This window comes from Maylandia zebra, linkage group LG13 (assembly GCF_041146795.1).
Source record: "Maylandia zebra isolate NMK-2024a linkage group LG13, Mzebra_GT3a, whole genome shotgun sequence".
Classification (NCBI taxonomy): Eukaryota; Metazoa; Chordata; class Actinopteri; order Cichliformes; family Cichlidae; genus Maylandia; species Maylandia zebra.
In genome coordinates this window covers 9,614,306-9,630,347 of record NC_135179.1, presented here as the reverse complement: position 1 = coordinate 9,630,347, position 16,042 = coordinate 9,614,306, and the positions used below count along the sequence as shown (strand labels likewise).

General features: G+C 40.1%; 2 protein-coding genes across 10 annotated transcripts in view; both read left to right on the top strand.

The window, feature by feature from the left end:
* Nucleotides 1-521: 521 nt before the first annotated feature.
* thumpd2 (THUMP domain containing 2) lies at nt 522-7,521 on the top strand. 2 transcript variants are annotated; one of them, XM_004553427.2, is made up of 11 exons: nt 522-736; nt 1,841-1,979; nt 2,108-2,698; nt 2,806-2,942; nt 3,426-3,503; nt 3,696-3,748; nt 4,010-4,097; nt 5,524-5,595; nt 5,695-5,809; nt 6,475-6,595; nt 6,888-7,521. In XM_004553427.2, the coding sequence occupies exons 1-11, from the start codon at nt 626-628 to the stop codon at nt 7,246-7,248; spliced, it is 1,866 nt and encodes a 621-aa protein (XP_004553484.1). In that variant the 5' UTR covers nt 522-625; the 3' UTR covers nt 7,249-7,521. The 2 variants fall into 2 exon arrangements, with proteins under 2 accessions (XP_004553484.1, XP_004553485.1); XM_004553428.4 differs by lacking the exon at nt 522-736 and having other exon boundaries at nt 773-1,951; nt 6,888-7,488.
* A 787-nt stretch (nt 7,522-8,308) lies between these two features.
* LOC101484057 (mitogen-activated protein kinase kinase kinase kinase 3) overlaps nt 8,309-16,042 on the top strand; it is a 47,436-nt gene continuing 39,702 nt past the window's right edge. For all 8 annotated transcript variants that reach the window (XM_076891488.1, XM_012919717.3, XM_012919714.3 and 5 more), the window contains exon 1: nt 8,309-8,551. In XM_076891488.1, coding sequence (XP_076747603.1) covers nt 8,453-8,551 — 99 coding nt within the window. In that variant the 5' untranslated portion in view covers nt 8,309-8,452. The remainder of the gene's footprint in view (nt 8,552-16,042) is intronic.

Sequence of the window (16,042 nt, the reverse complement as noted above, 5' to 3'; positions counted from 1 at the left end):
CATACAGACCTGTGGCCAACCTTACAAACCATTTTGCATTTTTTCTAGCTGAGGCTTTCAAAATAGATAACTGGTGATTGTCACAGTGTAATGTGGGCAGCTGCCTGCCTAATGTAACTTAACATCTTCACAATATTTTACACAAAATGAGCAAATGTATCTTTGTTTCCTCAGCTAAAACAGCTCGGCTGCTGTAGTTGGTATTTATGTTGAGAGTGACATCTGATTTAAAAACAGGGAGCAAAAGACACTGAGTAGCATATCTGTCATCATAGAAACAATGCCATAAATGTAAGGAACAAAGGTCAAAGTCTTCATGTGTATACATACACAGACCACATGTGCATACTGTTGTCCAAATAAACTCACAGATATATATGAAAACTCAAGTTTGTGGCGTTAAATTTGTATTCTAATTTTAAAAATGTAATACACACCTATAACTTTTTCCCCTGTGCAACAGAGACCCCTGCTGGTGGGCAAACGACTGGCAACAATTAATGACATAGTTCCGTTTCCGGTGTAAACAAACAAGCCAATATGGCGGCTTTCGTAGTCAAACAAGACTCAGCAGACTGTTGCTAGTAGAGAGCGTCGCTTGTTGAGATTTGACACATTTTATAACATGGATGAACCGGGAAGTGGTGGGAATGTGGTTCGTTACTACTGCACGGCCGGTAACGGTATGGAGGCTTTTTTAATCAACGAGGTGAAGACGAAGCTAGCGGCTGAAGACGTGAGTGTTAGCTACATGCAACAACTAACAGCTACCCCCCCCCCCCCCCCCCCAACCCCAAAAAAACAAAATAAAAACCTCGGGGTCTTCATGATTTAAAAGCCTTTAAGAGACAAATATACGGACGCTCTTTGTGTGGAAAGAAAAGGGGAAAAAAGTCATAATTAACTTCTAATGTTGATATTACGAAATCTTTTTTTATTTATGTTATAGGAAATATTCAAATTTACAGCAAAGTTTTATTTAAACGTTTTAGTCAGGCTTTACGTAATTTTGTGATTGTCGCTGTCACGCGATGTAATCCGCACAGGGTTAAAGCATGCGTACAGCCTCAAATATGTACATACACTCCTTCAATAAGTGTTGGCAACAGACACATGGTTGAAGGTTGGCTGTTCCATCCAGACAGTGATCCCAAACACACATCAAAGCTGGTTTTGGAATGGATAAAGAATGATAGAATTAAGCCTCTAGAATGGCCATCCCAAAGTCCTAACCTCAACCCTGATGGAAATTTGTGGGGTCTTTTTAAAAGTCAGGTCTATGCCAGGAAACCAACCAGTTTAAATAACCTCTACTAATTCTGACAAGAAGACTGGGCAGATATCTAATTAGAATTATGCCAGAAGCTTGTTGGCTAGCAAAAGTGCTAAGGGACATTTAATCAAATATTAGAAGGGCTAATATATATTTATTTGAGCCTGTATGTACGTTTTTGAACCTGCTTGGGTTAGAGAAAATACAAAATAAATTTAATCCTGTGCACCAATTTTTTTTTTAAAGTTGTTAAAGATGTACGCTGTACAATCACTATGGAAAAAGAACAGTTCAAAGAAATCATCAACAGTCCCAAATTGCTGCCCATGATGAGTGTATGCAAACTTCTGATCACAACTGTTAACATGATCTGAGCCAGCTGTTGTCTCAGTGTGTAGAGAAACTGTTGGCCATCCACATGAGTGGTTATCAGTGTTCAATCACTACGACCAAGCCAAAGTGGCCTTTCTCTGAAGGTTAATCTACTATAAGACGGGGTTAAAAATTAACTTTTTGATGAAAGATGTAGAAGAGCTCTTAAATGTGAATGTGGACTTTTGCATTTAGGTGTGTCAAATTCCAGGTAAAGTGTTATTCAGCTCTTCTGCAAAGATCAACAGAGTTAGTAACCTGAAGGGTGCAGAGAGACTCTTTCTTCTGTTGAAACAAGACTCGCCGGTGAGTCTGTCTGCCCACACCAGCACAGGTAGTAGCCTCAAACTAACTCCAAGAACCTATACATACAATTAATACAAAAACATAAGCAATACCATTCAGTGTTTACATACCACTTCTGAACTGACTTCTGTATCGCGTTTTTTGTAATATTTATAGCAAAGGCAGCCTCTGTGCTACAGTCCAGACTGTTGGATGACAAGAATCAGTGGACCAGTGCTGTAATGACATGGAGTCGACTGCAGGGGGAGCTGACAGGCAGCAAAAACACCATCAAAACATCAAGCCCTGCCCTGGGAGTGACAAGGAAGAGGGAGGATGAGATGAGAGGGAGTGACGAACAGAGCAGAGAGGGGGAGAAGAGCCTTGTAGAGTTTAGAAGTACAGGAGGGGAGAGGAAGGAGGAGATTGACAAACAGAGAAGTGGTGGACAAAATGGAGTATCCACAATGGCACAGAAGAGAAAGAGAGATGAGGAGGAGGAGGAGAAGGAGAGGAAAGTGGCAGCTTGGGACACAGGCATTGAGAAGACTGTAGAAAAGGGGAAGGCATGTGAGGAAGAAAGGACGAGAGAGGAAGAAGCAGAGGGGATGTTAGAGGAGTTTATCGACTGTACACATGGAGCATACGTCAATGGGGGAGGACCAGTTTGTGACCACACAGCATCCAGGCTGGAGCACCGTGGAGCAAGTAGCAGCAGGAAGATGGATGACATAGCAAAGGATTTCACTGAAGAAAGTCAGGAAAATGGTAATGCAATGGCAACATTTTATTTTTGAGACGGCTTATACATCAGTGACTTCTGAGGTTAAAGTCTTTATATATTTATGTCTCCTCGTGTTTATCTCCATATGAAGTGAAGACCACCGGAGAAAAAAATCAGACACTGCTGACAACCTGTGAGGATAAACCAGAGCTGCTTTCCTGTATCCCGGTCTCCTTCAGGATCAGCTGCAAATGTTCTGGATCTCTGTCACGATGCTTGGGCGCACAGGTAGGAAATGTTAAAGTCTGTGTCTCTGCTTCTTTTTACAGGTGTTTAACAGAAATGAAGTGCAGGGGCAGCATGGTAGCTCAGTGGTTAGCATTAACTGCACCTGGGTTTAAAGTAGGTATGAGTCTTCAGTGTAAAGTCTCAAAGTTCTCACAGTGCTTTGAGCAGGTTTCTCCAAGAGCTCTAGTTTCTCCCACCACTGAAAAACACGACATGTTAATGCTACCACAACACTCACCACAACTTATGTAAGAATAAGTTATCTTAACACAAATGTTCAGAGATACGAGTTGTCATTTCTCCTCTAATAGTTTATCGGTTTAACTTACCCAGACAAAGGGTGTTGCGGCAATAATTGTTTAAAAGGATATATACTTTTAATCTCTCTATATTACTAAGTGCAATCCCTGGGATCCACATAGAAACAGACATTCATATTCAGTGGATATGTTCAAAAAAATGTTCTACTTTTGTGTGAAACAGGAGGTGAGCAGAGTGATTGGAGCAGGTCTGAGCAGACTGCTGGGCTGGAAGGCTGACTTGAAGAATCCACAGTTGGAGGTAATCAGTTGTGTTTGAAAAACAATCTGTTGGATTGCACTGATTATAAGTTCAGTTAAGTTTTGTCTTACAATAGAAATGTTTGCAATATAAATAGTCCATCTGTAGTTAATTGCTTTGCAGAGAGTCTTGCCTGTCTTTTCTGGCACTTCAGCTGTAATATTATCTATTGTTGTTGTTGTTTTTCTGTAGATAAATGTCCATTTGAGTGATGACTACTGCCTGCTCGGGATCCCACTGACCAGGTTATTGACAGTGATGTTTTACATTTAACACAGTAATATACATCGAAGTCTCAGTACAGCAACAGACCTCTTATACATTATGCAGTTCTTTTATTGTCACTGCTTATAATATGCTCTGTCTGTTACAAGTTTAGCTTACTGCTTTTTGCCATTAAGACCCACAAATGTTTAGTCAAATGACTTAAGATGAACCGGTCTCTTTAATATTATATCTGTAATTAATTTGATAAGAAGTAATAAGTTGAGTCTTCTTTCCTTCAGGTTGCCTCTTGCTAACCGGAGCTATATAAAAATCACAGGACTAAGGTCTACAACAGCCTGGGCCATGGCCTCACTGGCTCATATACAGGTGTATATACTACTGTACACACAGCTGTTCTGTGCCTGTTGCAGGTTATGGTTTGAATACTCATCATCATCATTTATTTATATAGCACTTTAAAACACACCTGGTAGACCAAAGTGCTGTACAATACTAATATGCACATAGTAATAAAACCAGACATAGCAATAAAATTTATATATATATATATATATATATATATATATATATATATATATATATCTCAATCAGTTACCCACAGAGTTAGCAGCAACTGCTCAGCTGACCGAAGGGAACGAGTGGGTACATGGGGCTTCAACAAGTCAGACAAATAAACAGGTGCCAGACCATTTAGAGATTTAAAAACCAATAAAAGGACTTTAAAAGGGTCCTAAATTCAATTGGAAGCCAGTGTAGAGAGGTCAAAATCGGAGTGATGTGATCAAATTTCCTTCTGCCAGTTAAAAATTGTGCTGATGAATTCTGAAACCATGACGGAGTTATATTATTATGTGCACAAATAAGAAGGCATCATCACATCATGCAAGCAGAGCTCTTCCATTTATGTTTGTGTAGCAAAATGATTTGCCTCTAGTTTTGTTTGTGGTTTTTACTGTAAATGGGTGGCGTTCCCACTCCGGCTCAGGGAAAGGTTTTTGGCCCAGGTAGAGGTTTTACATAGGGGTGCAGGAGATTGACAGATGGAGTAGAGCTACATCTGCTGTAATGTAGGTTCTGTATCTGTCTATTGTGTATTGTAAACACCGAGCGTAAAAATGAAGCTTTTAGTTTACCCTGTTGATCTACACCTCACCTATGGCCATGAGCTCTGGGTAGCCACTGAACGAATGAGAATGCAGATACAAGTGGTGGAAATGAGTGTGACTGAGCTCTCCCTTAGAGATAGGGTGAGGACTTCCACGATTTGGGAGGTACAGCTGCTTGGAATTTGACTAGGATGCCTCCTGGGCAAGGTATTCCAGGCATGTTCTACCAGGAGGAGGCCCCGGGGTAGACCTAGAACATACTGGAGAGATTACATCTCTTAGCTGGCCTGGGAATGCCTCAGCATTCCCCCAAATGAGCTGGAGGAGGTGGCTGGGGAGAAAGAGGTCAAGACTTCTCTCCTTAAGCTGCTGCCCCCGTGACCCAGCTCCAGAGAAGCAGTAGAAAACGGATGGATAGTTTAGTTTGTTTTGCCTATTTGGAGCTGGGAAGATTTTTGATATTTACTTAATTACATGTGCTAAAGTAACAACTTTTACTGTAGCATGTGTTTTTACAAAGTGAAAGTACTTTGGCTAGTCTACCACCCCCCATCTGATCCACTTAAAGAGCCCTTAGTATGATGTTAGTTGTCTGTCACTTGGCATTCAGTGTGGTGAACCAGTCACAGTCATACTTTTTGTGGTTAACCAGCTGTATGCGCTGTATGCTGTGTTCTGTTTTCTAGCCAGGCTTCCGTGTGGTTGACCCAATGTGTGGGGTGGGGACCATCTTAATAGAAGCTGCACAGGAGCATAAGGTCAGAAAAGAAATCATGTACTGTTGATCTTTAAAGTGTAGAAATGTTTAGAAAAGTTTGTTTATGAGGTTTAAAAATCCCTGTTTCTGGGATTTTCAGGATGCCTGTTTCCTGGGTGTGGATATTGATGAAGCACAGCTGCAGAAGGCCAGTGAGAACATAGCATTTGCTGAGTTGGAAAACAGAATAAACCTGCTGAAAGCGTCGTCTCTGGGTAGGTCAGCTGCACACAAAAAGAGCAGTAAAGTAAGCTAAATATTACATTATTAATACATGTCTTACTTAATTGTATTAAACTAATGTTCTCATTTAAAAAGAGGGACAGACGTTAACTTTTTAAATCGCACCAGTTGTAAATCCAGTGCAATACAAGTGGATTTTAAGGCGCACGACAGATGGCCCTGTGTGCATGAATGAATCTAGTCATGTGTAAAATTAGCCAGACATGTGAAAATATAGATAAACATGAAAAAATTATAATGTGCACATTTCTTTGAATGTCACATATGACATGTTCAGTCTTATCAAACCTGACTGGCGTTACTTATATGAGGTTAGTCTTTATGGTATCTTAGAGTACATTTCTTTTTTAAATAGAGGAATTATATCTTGATAAGACCGACCACCATAAAGTAGCTCACATTTTCACATTTTTAAAAAGGATTAAATTATAAATTGAATTACTATAAATTAAATTTTAACTATATTACAAATTCATGTCTTTGAGAAGTTAAATATTGAATCTTAGCTCCTGAATTTTCACTGTGGATGCATGGCTGCATTTTTTGGATAGGACTCAGTGAGTGGGAGGTTAGTGTGAAGCCTGTTGTCGTATATTAAATTACCTCTAGGCTTGTTTGTCCTCCTCTGTGTGTGCAGTACTGCCTGTGCCCAGTGCCACTGTAGACGCTGTGATCTGTGACCTGCCATTTGGCAGGAAGTTTGGCTCCAGAATAGACATGGCTGCCAACTTGCCACTCATCCTGACAGAGATGGAGAGGTTTGTTCCTATGTTTGTCGGTCTCAATTGTTTCTTTTAGAATTGTTTGGCGAAACAGAAAACATTACTTGTTTTCTCTGTGAATGTGTGTGCACTGTGGATTTTTAGCTTGGGAGTCACTTTGCACATCAGTACACATCCTAAGCTGTCTTATTGTTCTGTTTTTTAGTTAGTTAGTTTTTTTTTTAATAGGAAAAACTAAATTAATGCATAGATAAAAATGTCATAGCCATTATTGGAATAAGCATTGAAAGATAGAGATGCAACTATTATAACAAATGTTTGTGTCTAGAGTTCTCCGTCCTGGTGGTATCCTGGTGCTCCTCCTGAGTCCTCAGTTGTCCTGTCTACTCAAAAAACTTCTAATACAATATGATACTGGACCAACATCTAACCCTGAAACAAAGCCTCAGACTGGGATGCAAAACTGCCCATCTTCTTCCAGATCTCCTTCTAAGAAGCAGACTTTCCAAATCCACTCTGGGGTCAAATCCTCACCAAGCCAAGAAACCAAGCTTCAACACAGTCTGCCTTTCACTGTGTCCTCATTGAAGCATCAAGCAACTTTCAGAGTCAGCTTAGGAGCAATAGATGGACTTATTCATAAATATGTCAAAACAGACTGTTGTGTTTTCAGGGATGTTATGTTTTAAGGCACTTGGTTTGATTTTCTTTGTTGCTAACATGTAAAAAAAAAAGTGGCCATGTTGAAATACCACTGTGTTTTAACCGCTCTGTAACATGTTTTGGTTTGCTTACAACTTTTTAATTGTAAATGAGATTTCCAGGTATTTAAAATATGTTTTGGAAGCAGCTGAGAAATTATTTTTGAAAGCTTACAAGTAAAGAAATTTTGATTTTCCAATCCTCCAGCAGTGCTTGACCTCTAATTTCTAAAATCCTGCCCGTGGCACTCATTCCCAAGCTCACTTATTCATTGATTATGGTTATCTTTAAAAAGCAACTCACAAATGTTGCTCAGTATCTCAACATGTTCATAAAATTGCCAGACACTGCCTTTTTTTGCATTACTTTTTAATCAAACTGTGATAAATTGTGAATTTCTTCTCAACACTTTTCAGGTTAATAACACTGGCATAGTCCCCTGCTTTTTGTTTTGCTAATGGGGGACCATTCCATGGTGACTGTATGGGGTTTTTTTTTAAGAGTTTTATGGCAGAAAATAGTTTACTTTTTAAATCAATTGTGTGTTTAACTGTTTCATTATTTGCTAACACCACTGGAAAATATGAAATATCTCTAAAACGGTAACAGGAAAAGATGGGATTGTTTTTCCCTGCATCACAGACCCCCTCACTGAATCATAAAGTTGCCATCTGCCACTGTTTAGCCCTGCTTAGCCCAGTTTTACATTAAGGGAGCCAAATAATGCAGCCATAGAGCTTAGTGTTTTTCATTCATTTCCTTTCCCCTACAGCTTCCTGTGTAAATCCCAAAATCTGACTTTATTTTCATTATATAGTGAAATCAGTGTAGGTTTGGATTATAATTTGTATTTTTTCTGCTGTTTCTTAATATGTATCCATACAAGCAACTAGTGAAGTAGTAAGCAAATAGTAATAATTTAATTGCATTTTAATTACCATATTCAACTACGAAATCCGTTTCCAAACGCATTAAAATTTAACAACACACGTCTCCCCCATCAGACACCATGGAGAGGGTACGCCATGATGTCCATTGCGCATGCCCAATGCGCAGTGGAAGCCATGTTGGAGCTACATTGGATTCAGGCTGGGATTTTCTGACGCCGTATGTTTTTCTTTAAATATCTGTTTTCGTACATTGTTGGGGTTCGTAAACCGTGCGCGATCGGCGCCGTAATCGGCAGTGGAAATGATGAACTCCAGTGTCGACCTGTCCCGGCGGAATCCACAGGAGGATTTCGAGCTGATCCAGAGGATAGGAAGCGGCACATACGGAGATGTGTACAAGGTAAAACTGCAGTGCGCAATCACATAGTTCCATTTTCGGACACAGAGTAGTTAAACACCACCAGCGTATTTACAGTCTTGTGGTCCTACAGTGGTGTTATAACAGTAACGAATCGTTTCTATAGCCATAAGTGAGCTGTTTCTAATATGCTGTTACCAGAAGGTTTTTGTTTTGATGCTTGTTGGTACAGTAATTACTGTGCTACTCATGTTATAATTCCATTGTCGGACACACAGCAACTGTTTGACTTCGCTTGTGTTTATGGTTGTTATTGTCTTGGCCTTTTTATCCATGCTTGTTTAGAGATCCGGGTTACCATTATGTTAATGTTTTCTGGCTGCTAACATGCCTGGGTTAAGACTTAGTTAACGTTTAATGTAAACCCAACGTTAATTCTTGGTTTGTTGAGCACCGATCATATTTACCTCCGTGTAAGTGAGTTGTTGCACAAATTGTGCTACGTCGACGTGCTTGTTTGTACTCGCTGGACTGTGGCTGTGGTCTAAATTGCGTTGTGAATAACAGCAGTTAATGTTAAAGAAGAAGTAGGAGTGGTTGATGCTTGTCCGGTAATAGACCTGCGGTAGCTTAGCTGTCCGACAACGGACTACTAACTTGATAGCATCAAGAAGCTAGCTGGGACGTCTTGATGCTACATGAGAAAACTGTCGCAAGTAGTGAACATGCAGTGATTTGTTACCCTTACACGAACACACACTAAAAAAGAGACTACCTGATAGTTTACTGGCTGTTTGTAGTATCGTAGAGGCTTCGCAAAACATGTTAAACCTGTCCGCGTATCCCGGACAGAGACTGACAGCTGCCTTTCCTTTGGCTAAAGCGCTCAGATCTGACCAAGCTACAACAACAACAACCGTGAAATAACCACTTCATATTGTTGTTTTTCACACTTTAACGTCAGTAGGCACTCGTCGGGTCATTTTTAAAGAACTGTGGTGCTCATTTTTATGTAGGCTGTGTAATACAGTTGGCCTCTTAGTCACTGGGCTCCACACTTTACCGAGGCCCAGTGCTGGGAACCCAAAGCCTGTAATCCAAACTGTAAGGAAGTTCCTGAATGCTGTGCAACTCCATCATAGTCTCAACGACTGTGTCATTGTTCGTTATATGTAACACAAAACAACAGCAGTAATAGCCACGTACCACAACAGAAACACAACAAGCTGGTCATGTATCATGGGAAATGATACAAAATATGACAAAGTATCCCCAAATAATGCTGCAGTACATGAAAACCAATGAGAATATGTAGGACAGGATACTGTAACTCTAAAACTAAGAACCATGGACATAAAAAAGTAAACCTATCAGTCTCACCCGTTTGATCTGCCCTCTGTAGCAAATCAGTAAGGTTACAAAAGTTAACCATCTATACCCTCAGTTATGTATTTGTTTGTGTAATAGTCACTCTGTTGTGGAATTTAACTGCTGTGTGAGGGAGGCTTTTTGTAGACGGGAGATTCATTAAACACGGTAATAGGACTTGACGATGTTTGGTTAACCTCCAGGGTCTTTGTGGTAATTACAGGAATCCTAAAGACTAGAGATATTAAATGTTTCCAGTCTTTTTGAACACGCACAGTCTGTTAATTTCAATCCTAAATAGTCCATCATATGCATATTATATCCTTATTTATTTTGTGTGCGTTTTCACAAGTGCCCCTCATACCCGCCCACCCTCCGCTGCTCCTAATCTTGTTTGTTTCTAATTTAAGTTCAGTATCTTGCCTTGTTGTAGATAGGTAGGTTGGCATCTCAGACTTGATTCCCCTTCCAGGCCTGGAACAAGCGGCACATAGCTGATTAATGTGCACCAAAGTAACTTGAAAAACAGTTATAAAGGACAAAAATCACACAACTACACAACTTAAATATGGCAGAATTATGAGTTAAGTTGTAATTTCTCACTGGAAGCAGATTAATATGTTGATAAGGATGCTATACTGTAGGAACTATGATCATTATGTAGCTAAATGTCTATTTCATTGTTTCAGCAGGAATTTACTGAAAGACCTGAAACCTCTGGATGTGCTTCTAAGCACCAAGGGACATGGTAAACCTCACCGATGCCTATATTTGGTTCTACCACTGTGTGAAAAAGTGTGGCTTGGACAGGAATGTTTGAGCAGGAAATAAAGCATGAACTCTGCTAGCTTGTTTTCTCCTCTGTTTGTGGACCTGCCACTCTTTGTGTATCTGTTAGAAACTGTAGGAGGAGCATTGGCTGATGTTGAGACAGGCCTTCTGTGTAAAAGATCACAAATCTGAGCCTCACAAAAGAGAGTTTTCAGGGTGAATTTGTGGCTCAAATTTTACAAAGAGGGGAACCCGTATTTTGTGAAACCACCACCATGGTAGTTAGTAATATATGTAAAGCGAGCCATTTCAGGTCAAATAAGCACCAAGGGTTCAGGTGTTTCTCCCAAAACCCAGGTAAGGATGGAGGAAAATACCTTAAAATGGTGAACAGTCAGTAGAACTACAAGTCTCTGTGTCATATGATTAAAATGTTTACCTTCAAAGTAAGGTGACGTAAGGTAGACATAAGGGTTGTGGCACAACCCTGGGGCTGTGTAGTAAGTTGGGACAAGTGAGTATTTAATGGTGGTCAGTTTATCCGCATTTAACACCACATTATTTCCCCAGAAATAAATAACAGAAACTAGACACAGGATTGGTATTCCTGAACGCAAATCCTCCACGTATCGTTACTGGAAAACAGCCTTCCTACTCCTCTTGTATTAGAGGTGACAGTTTTGTCTGATTCACATATTAAGCTCCTTCTCACCTTCGTGGATTACACTGCCTTTTGAAAACAAAAGGTATATTCAGTGTCAACTTTCATGTTAAGAATTACCGGAACATGATAGCAGTAAACTGCACGCAGCACACTTATGTTTGCCAGTCTTGTTGGTGAGTCAAAGATAAGCCAACAGAAAAAAAAATGACATTGACAAACCGAGCTTTCTCTCACTACCATTTTTATTGATTTGCCACTTAATTCTGGGCGAGCGGTGGAGCGACTACACTCTTCTTTTTAAGTTCCACTTTATCATTTATACTGCTTCAATAAATGCAAGTATCAGCTCTTCTTTGTTTGAGAATTTGAGATTGTTGTGTTCTCACGAAACACTTCAAGAATCTGCAAAATATTAGATATCATGTAAGAGGTTAGCAATGGTATTATGGCTGTTTACCTTTTTTTAAACTGATTTTGAGTCCGTTTACTAGCATGGACATCTGCATATGCCAGAGTCGACATAGTTATTTGTGTCTGGTTATTGACACTGAGAAAAGCAGAACGTTTTTTAAATGTATTGTGGGGAGAATTTGCGTTTTAAAATGGCCTTAACTTGAAACTCTGCATTAGGATGTTGGAAAACTGGCGCTGGAGGAAGTCACGCAGTTGTCAGAAAGAAGACTGCGGTGTGGTTCGAGTCCTTTTTTGAGGTTTATGTTTTGCTTTGTCTGGTTTTTACTTCCCTTGATTTAACCAGGAAAGCTTGTGCTTCTTCATTCTGTGCATTAGAAAATGATACTTAACCAAAACATTCAAATGTGATATCAAGGGATCCTTTACAGCAGCGGCCCCCAACCTTTTTTGCGCCATGGACTGGTTTATGTCCCACAATATTTTCACGGCCTTTAAGGTGTCGCGGATAAATACAACAAAATAAAACCAGTACCGGTACCAAAAAAATAAGATGTATTCATAACACACGGGAAATGTCCCAGGGAAACCGAGTTAACGATAAAAACGATAAAAAAATAACAATAAAAGCTGATTTAAAAACACCAAAAACCATAATTTTCACACCCGAGCCTCAATTCTCAATTCTCGTGGCCTGGTACCAAACGACCGGTCCATGGCCCGGGGGTTGGGGACCACTGCTTTACAGGCATCCATACACAATGTGTTGGGAGTGATAGGGCCCGTCTCACTACTGCCATCATCCAATGTGTGAAGATGGAGACACCAAAGGCGAGTGTGTATCTGCGACACACCAGTGGCTTTGACGAAAAAGCAGTATTTGGCTCCCAGGGAATGAGAACAGGCTGGTCATAAAAGTAATACAAGCCTTTCGTCCCGTCATCCACAGTTGAAGCTGTATTACGTGGCTTTCTTTGCACATTCACTTACTTTTTTGAAAGAATGGAAAGAATGATATCCATATTGGTTATAAATGTGACAGTAATAGTTCCCCTGCCCTGAACTTGTGTGTGTGGCACAGTTGAGTCTCCGTAGTATAGGAATGCAGGAATCTTCGCTTCCTCCGTGTGTGTGTGTTCATGTCCTATTGTTTCACAGCAGTCTAACAGAGGAAGACGGTGGAGCGGTGAGCCCCAGTGCAACACATACACACAGAATAAGATGAATGTATCATCACCTGCATAGTCACGCAAGCACAGATGGCTGTAGAGTCACAATTGAAGCTGCTGGTCCACAACCATCCTGTTTTTGTCCTTGTTCCTTCAGTTGTTTTCTCACTGTGGTGGAGTATAAAGACTTCAGAGTACATACTTTCAAGCAATGCATGGTTTGTGAAGTACGTTGAAAATTTTAGTTGCTATCCTGTTAATCTACTCTGCAGGATTTTGTCTCTGCGCCACTAGTGCTGCGAAGTACCGATAACTTGCATGTTTACAGGGTAATTAATAATGCAGTGCAGTGGCAAGGAACTGGTAATAACAACACTGTGACTGTGCTGTCATGCAGCGTGGTAGATACTGTAGTTTGGTTTCCTGTTACAGTAGGTATAATACAGATGTGATACTTTCTGCTTCTCCATATATGCGAGGGTCTGAGTGATGTCAAATTTTAAGGGTGTAAATGTGGCTCTGTGAAGGCATCCACATACCAGTCAAATTGTCGTGGTAAGCCAGCACTGCCATTATGTTGCAAGAGTACTGTGGCATGGCAGCTAAGCATCCATGAGGTGTCAGTAGGTGTTAATCCTGGCCTTAATGCTGCTGAAAAATGCTAATGCTAAAAGTTTGTTGCCTGCAGTCAAGCAGGGATCACATTAAAACCAAAAAACACTGCGTTTCTGACAGTTTTGTTCACTTCCTTGCACAGCGTAAGTCAGATCATTTAGTTGGTACAGGGTCTTTTATTTTGAAATTGGACTGGATTTACTATCTTCCTGTCAGCATCTTTTCCTATATGTAGTTGACAAAAATGGAGTAAGAAAGTGTTATTAGCTTTACAACATGGAGAGATACTTCTAGGGTGCGTCAGAAACATACAGTAGTTTGTCAGGTGGAGGCAGAACCATTATCTTCAGTGGGTGCGATCAGCTCTGTCAGCCTCATCCGAGGTACAGGACGACAGTGTATTCCTGGGATTACTGTGTGATCAAAGATTTTCAGCGTAGACATAATTGCCTTTCTTTTAGGGAGTGCAAAATTAAAATGCTTTGTTTAACAGATGAATTCAGAGCTCTTGTGCAACACTTTGTAATCCTTGCTCTGTATAGACTGTCAAAATTGACATGTCAGTCTCCTGTTCAAAGCATTTTAACTATGTAAACAAATCAGCAGCCCACTCTGGTACACAATATCTTGAACGAGGGTGTAACCAGTTATTTAAAGTTCAGCTTAATCAGGTTAATACAGGTCCATGCACAATCCTGTAGGCTGGAGTCGATCATTTTATTTAATCCTAAATGAGTAATAAAAAGAGTCTGCCAGGATTAGCTGTTGGTTTGCACAATCCACACAGTGAGTGGTGTGACTCCAGTTGAGCACAAAAGACGTTATGGTGTGATGTGAGGAAGTCTGTGGGCCTTCCCTTGTAAAGCAGCATATTTGCTGCATTTGAACTGGAAAACTTCCACTCAGCAAGTTTTGCTCTTTTGAATTAAAGGAGCTGCTACTGTTACTTTTTGAAGTTGTTTCTTACTTGATTTGACTCTTGTGTTGCATGTTTTGTGATGCAGCTTTTATGGTTTGTATTATTTTTGTCATTTCAAATACTTGGCACTAGGGCTGTGCAATATGACCCATAATCTCATATCCAGATATAAGAATTCTGTCGTCCCGATAACGATATAAATCACAAAAATGTAACATTTTCTGTAAATTATGTGAATCTCGGGCAGCTCGTTTTGCGGGAAGTGTTTCCAGCTGCGCGTCATGTAGCTGGACTCCAGTGTTTTAACCGATGCATGAAACATACATTTTTAGACATAAGTTGTAAAGGCCGCCGTTTTCTTTGAGTAGAAAAGCCTGTTCTAAAGTTTGAGTCTAAGGTTTATTTTTTAGTACCTGGCGGCTCTTTTTTAAATTCTCATCATCTGCTCTTTCACGTGATTCAGTTTATTTTGAAAAGTCTCAACAGGATCTTGAGCTTTATTGTGAAAGGTTTATGTGGAACATAAACAAGCGGACACGCGATGCTGTTACCGTCGTTGTTGCTAATCACAACGCATAAAAACAGGCGCTTGTCCGTAGGTAGTGTGGTTATATTACATAAAAGTGAAAGCGAGAACTTTAAGAAATTAATATAGCCACTACAGTGACCATCAAAAGGATGAAAAAATATTGCCGTAAACAGTTTATTTTGCGACACCACGAAACAAACGATAGCGTAAAATGAAACGATAGACGTTTTTTTTTATCGCCATCCGATATATATCGTTATATAGAACAGCCCTACTTGGCACTTTAAATGCTTAAATTAAATCAGGACAACATTAAAGCTAATGAAAGGCCACAATGAAAATAAAGAGAGCTAGTTATTACATTGGACTTCCAAATATGTGGCTCCTAGTCTCTTTGCTTAACTATGACACAGAAAGAAACACAAAGCGCTATTTTACCACACTTGGTTAAATGCCTTTTTGATGGCTTGAGGAGTAATACAGATTCCTGTATTCCTGGCAACAAGCTCAAGTTTTCAGATGCAATGGACTCTGTGAATTTGCCTCATCTTTAACGGAAATGTCTGTTTGGATTGGGTTCTATTTGTGCTGACTGCCACCTACACCAATTGTTTTAAATACAGCAGGGGTAATTTTACGCTCTTCAGCAGTAATATGTCACTGAAATTTATAGGCCCCTCTTTACTAAGGACTAGGAAGGCCTTAGATCTCTGTGTTGTTTGGATCATCTTGTTGATTATACTTGTGCCAGAGTACAGCGCTTTTGCTGAAGTTGTTCAGTAACTCCTGGCACCGTAATAGCAAAACCATCAAATCCTATTTCAAGATGTGATGATATTGAGTTCTTAACCCTGGCTCGGGCTAAATGCCAAACTCCTGGAAGGAATTTTTATGTCTGTTTTGACGATCGTTGCTTGTGTTATGAATAAATGTACTTTTTCTATTACTCCACTAACACTGTTGCTGCATACACATAGTGCACATATTTATGCAGACGTTTGGGTGGGTCGGACTTACAGCGGTGTGTGAGGTGCGTGGTATGCAACTTCACAGGCTGACACTAAATGTTGATGCCAGTGATGTGAAT

What these genes read in the sequence shown, in the direction of transcription:
- thumpd2 (XM_004553427.2), top strand. Translation starts at nt 626, where the DNA reads ATGGATGAACCGGGAAGTGGTGGGAATGTGGTTCGTTACTACTGCACG. An exon ending in TGAAGAATCCACAGTTGGAG is followed by an intron (nt 3,504 to 3,695) that starts GTAATCAGTTGT and finishes GTTTTTCTGTAG; the next exon opens with ATAAATGTCCATTTGAGTGA. An exon ending in CCTCACTGGCTCATATACAG is followed by an intron (nt 4,098 to 5,523) that starts GTGTATATACTA and finishes TCTGTTTTCTAG; the next exon opens with CCAGGCTTCCGTGTGGTTGA.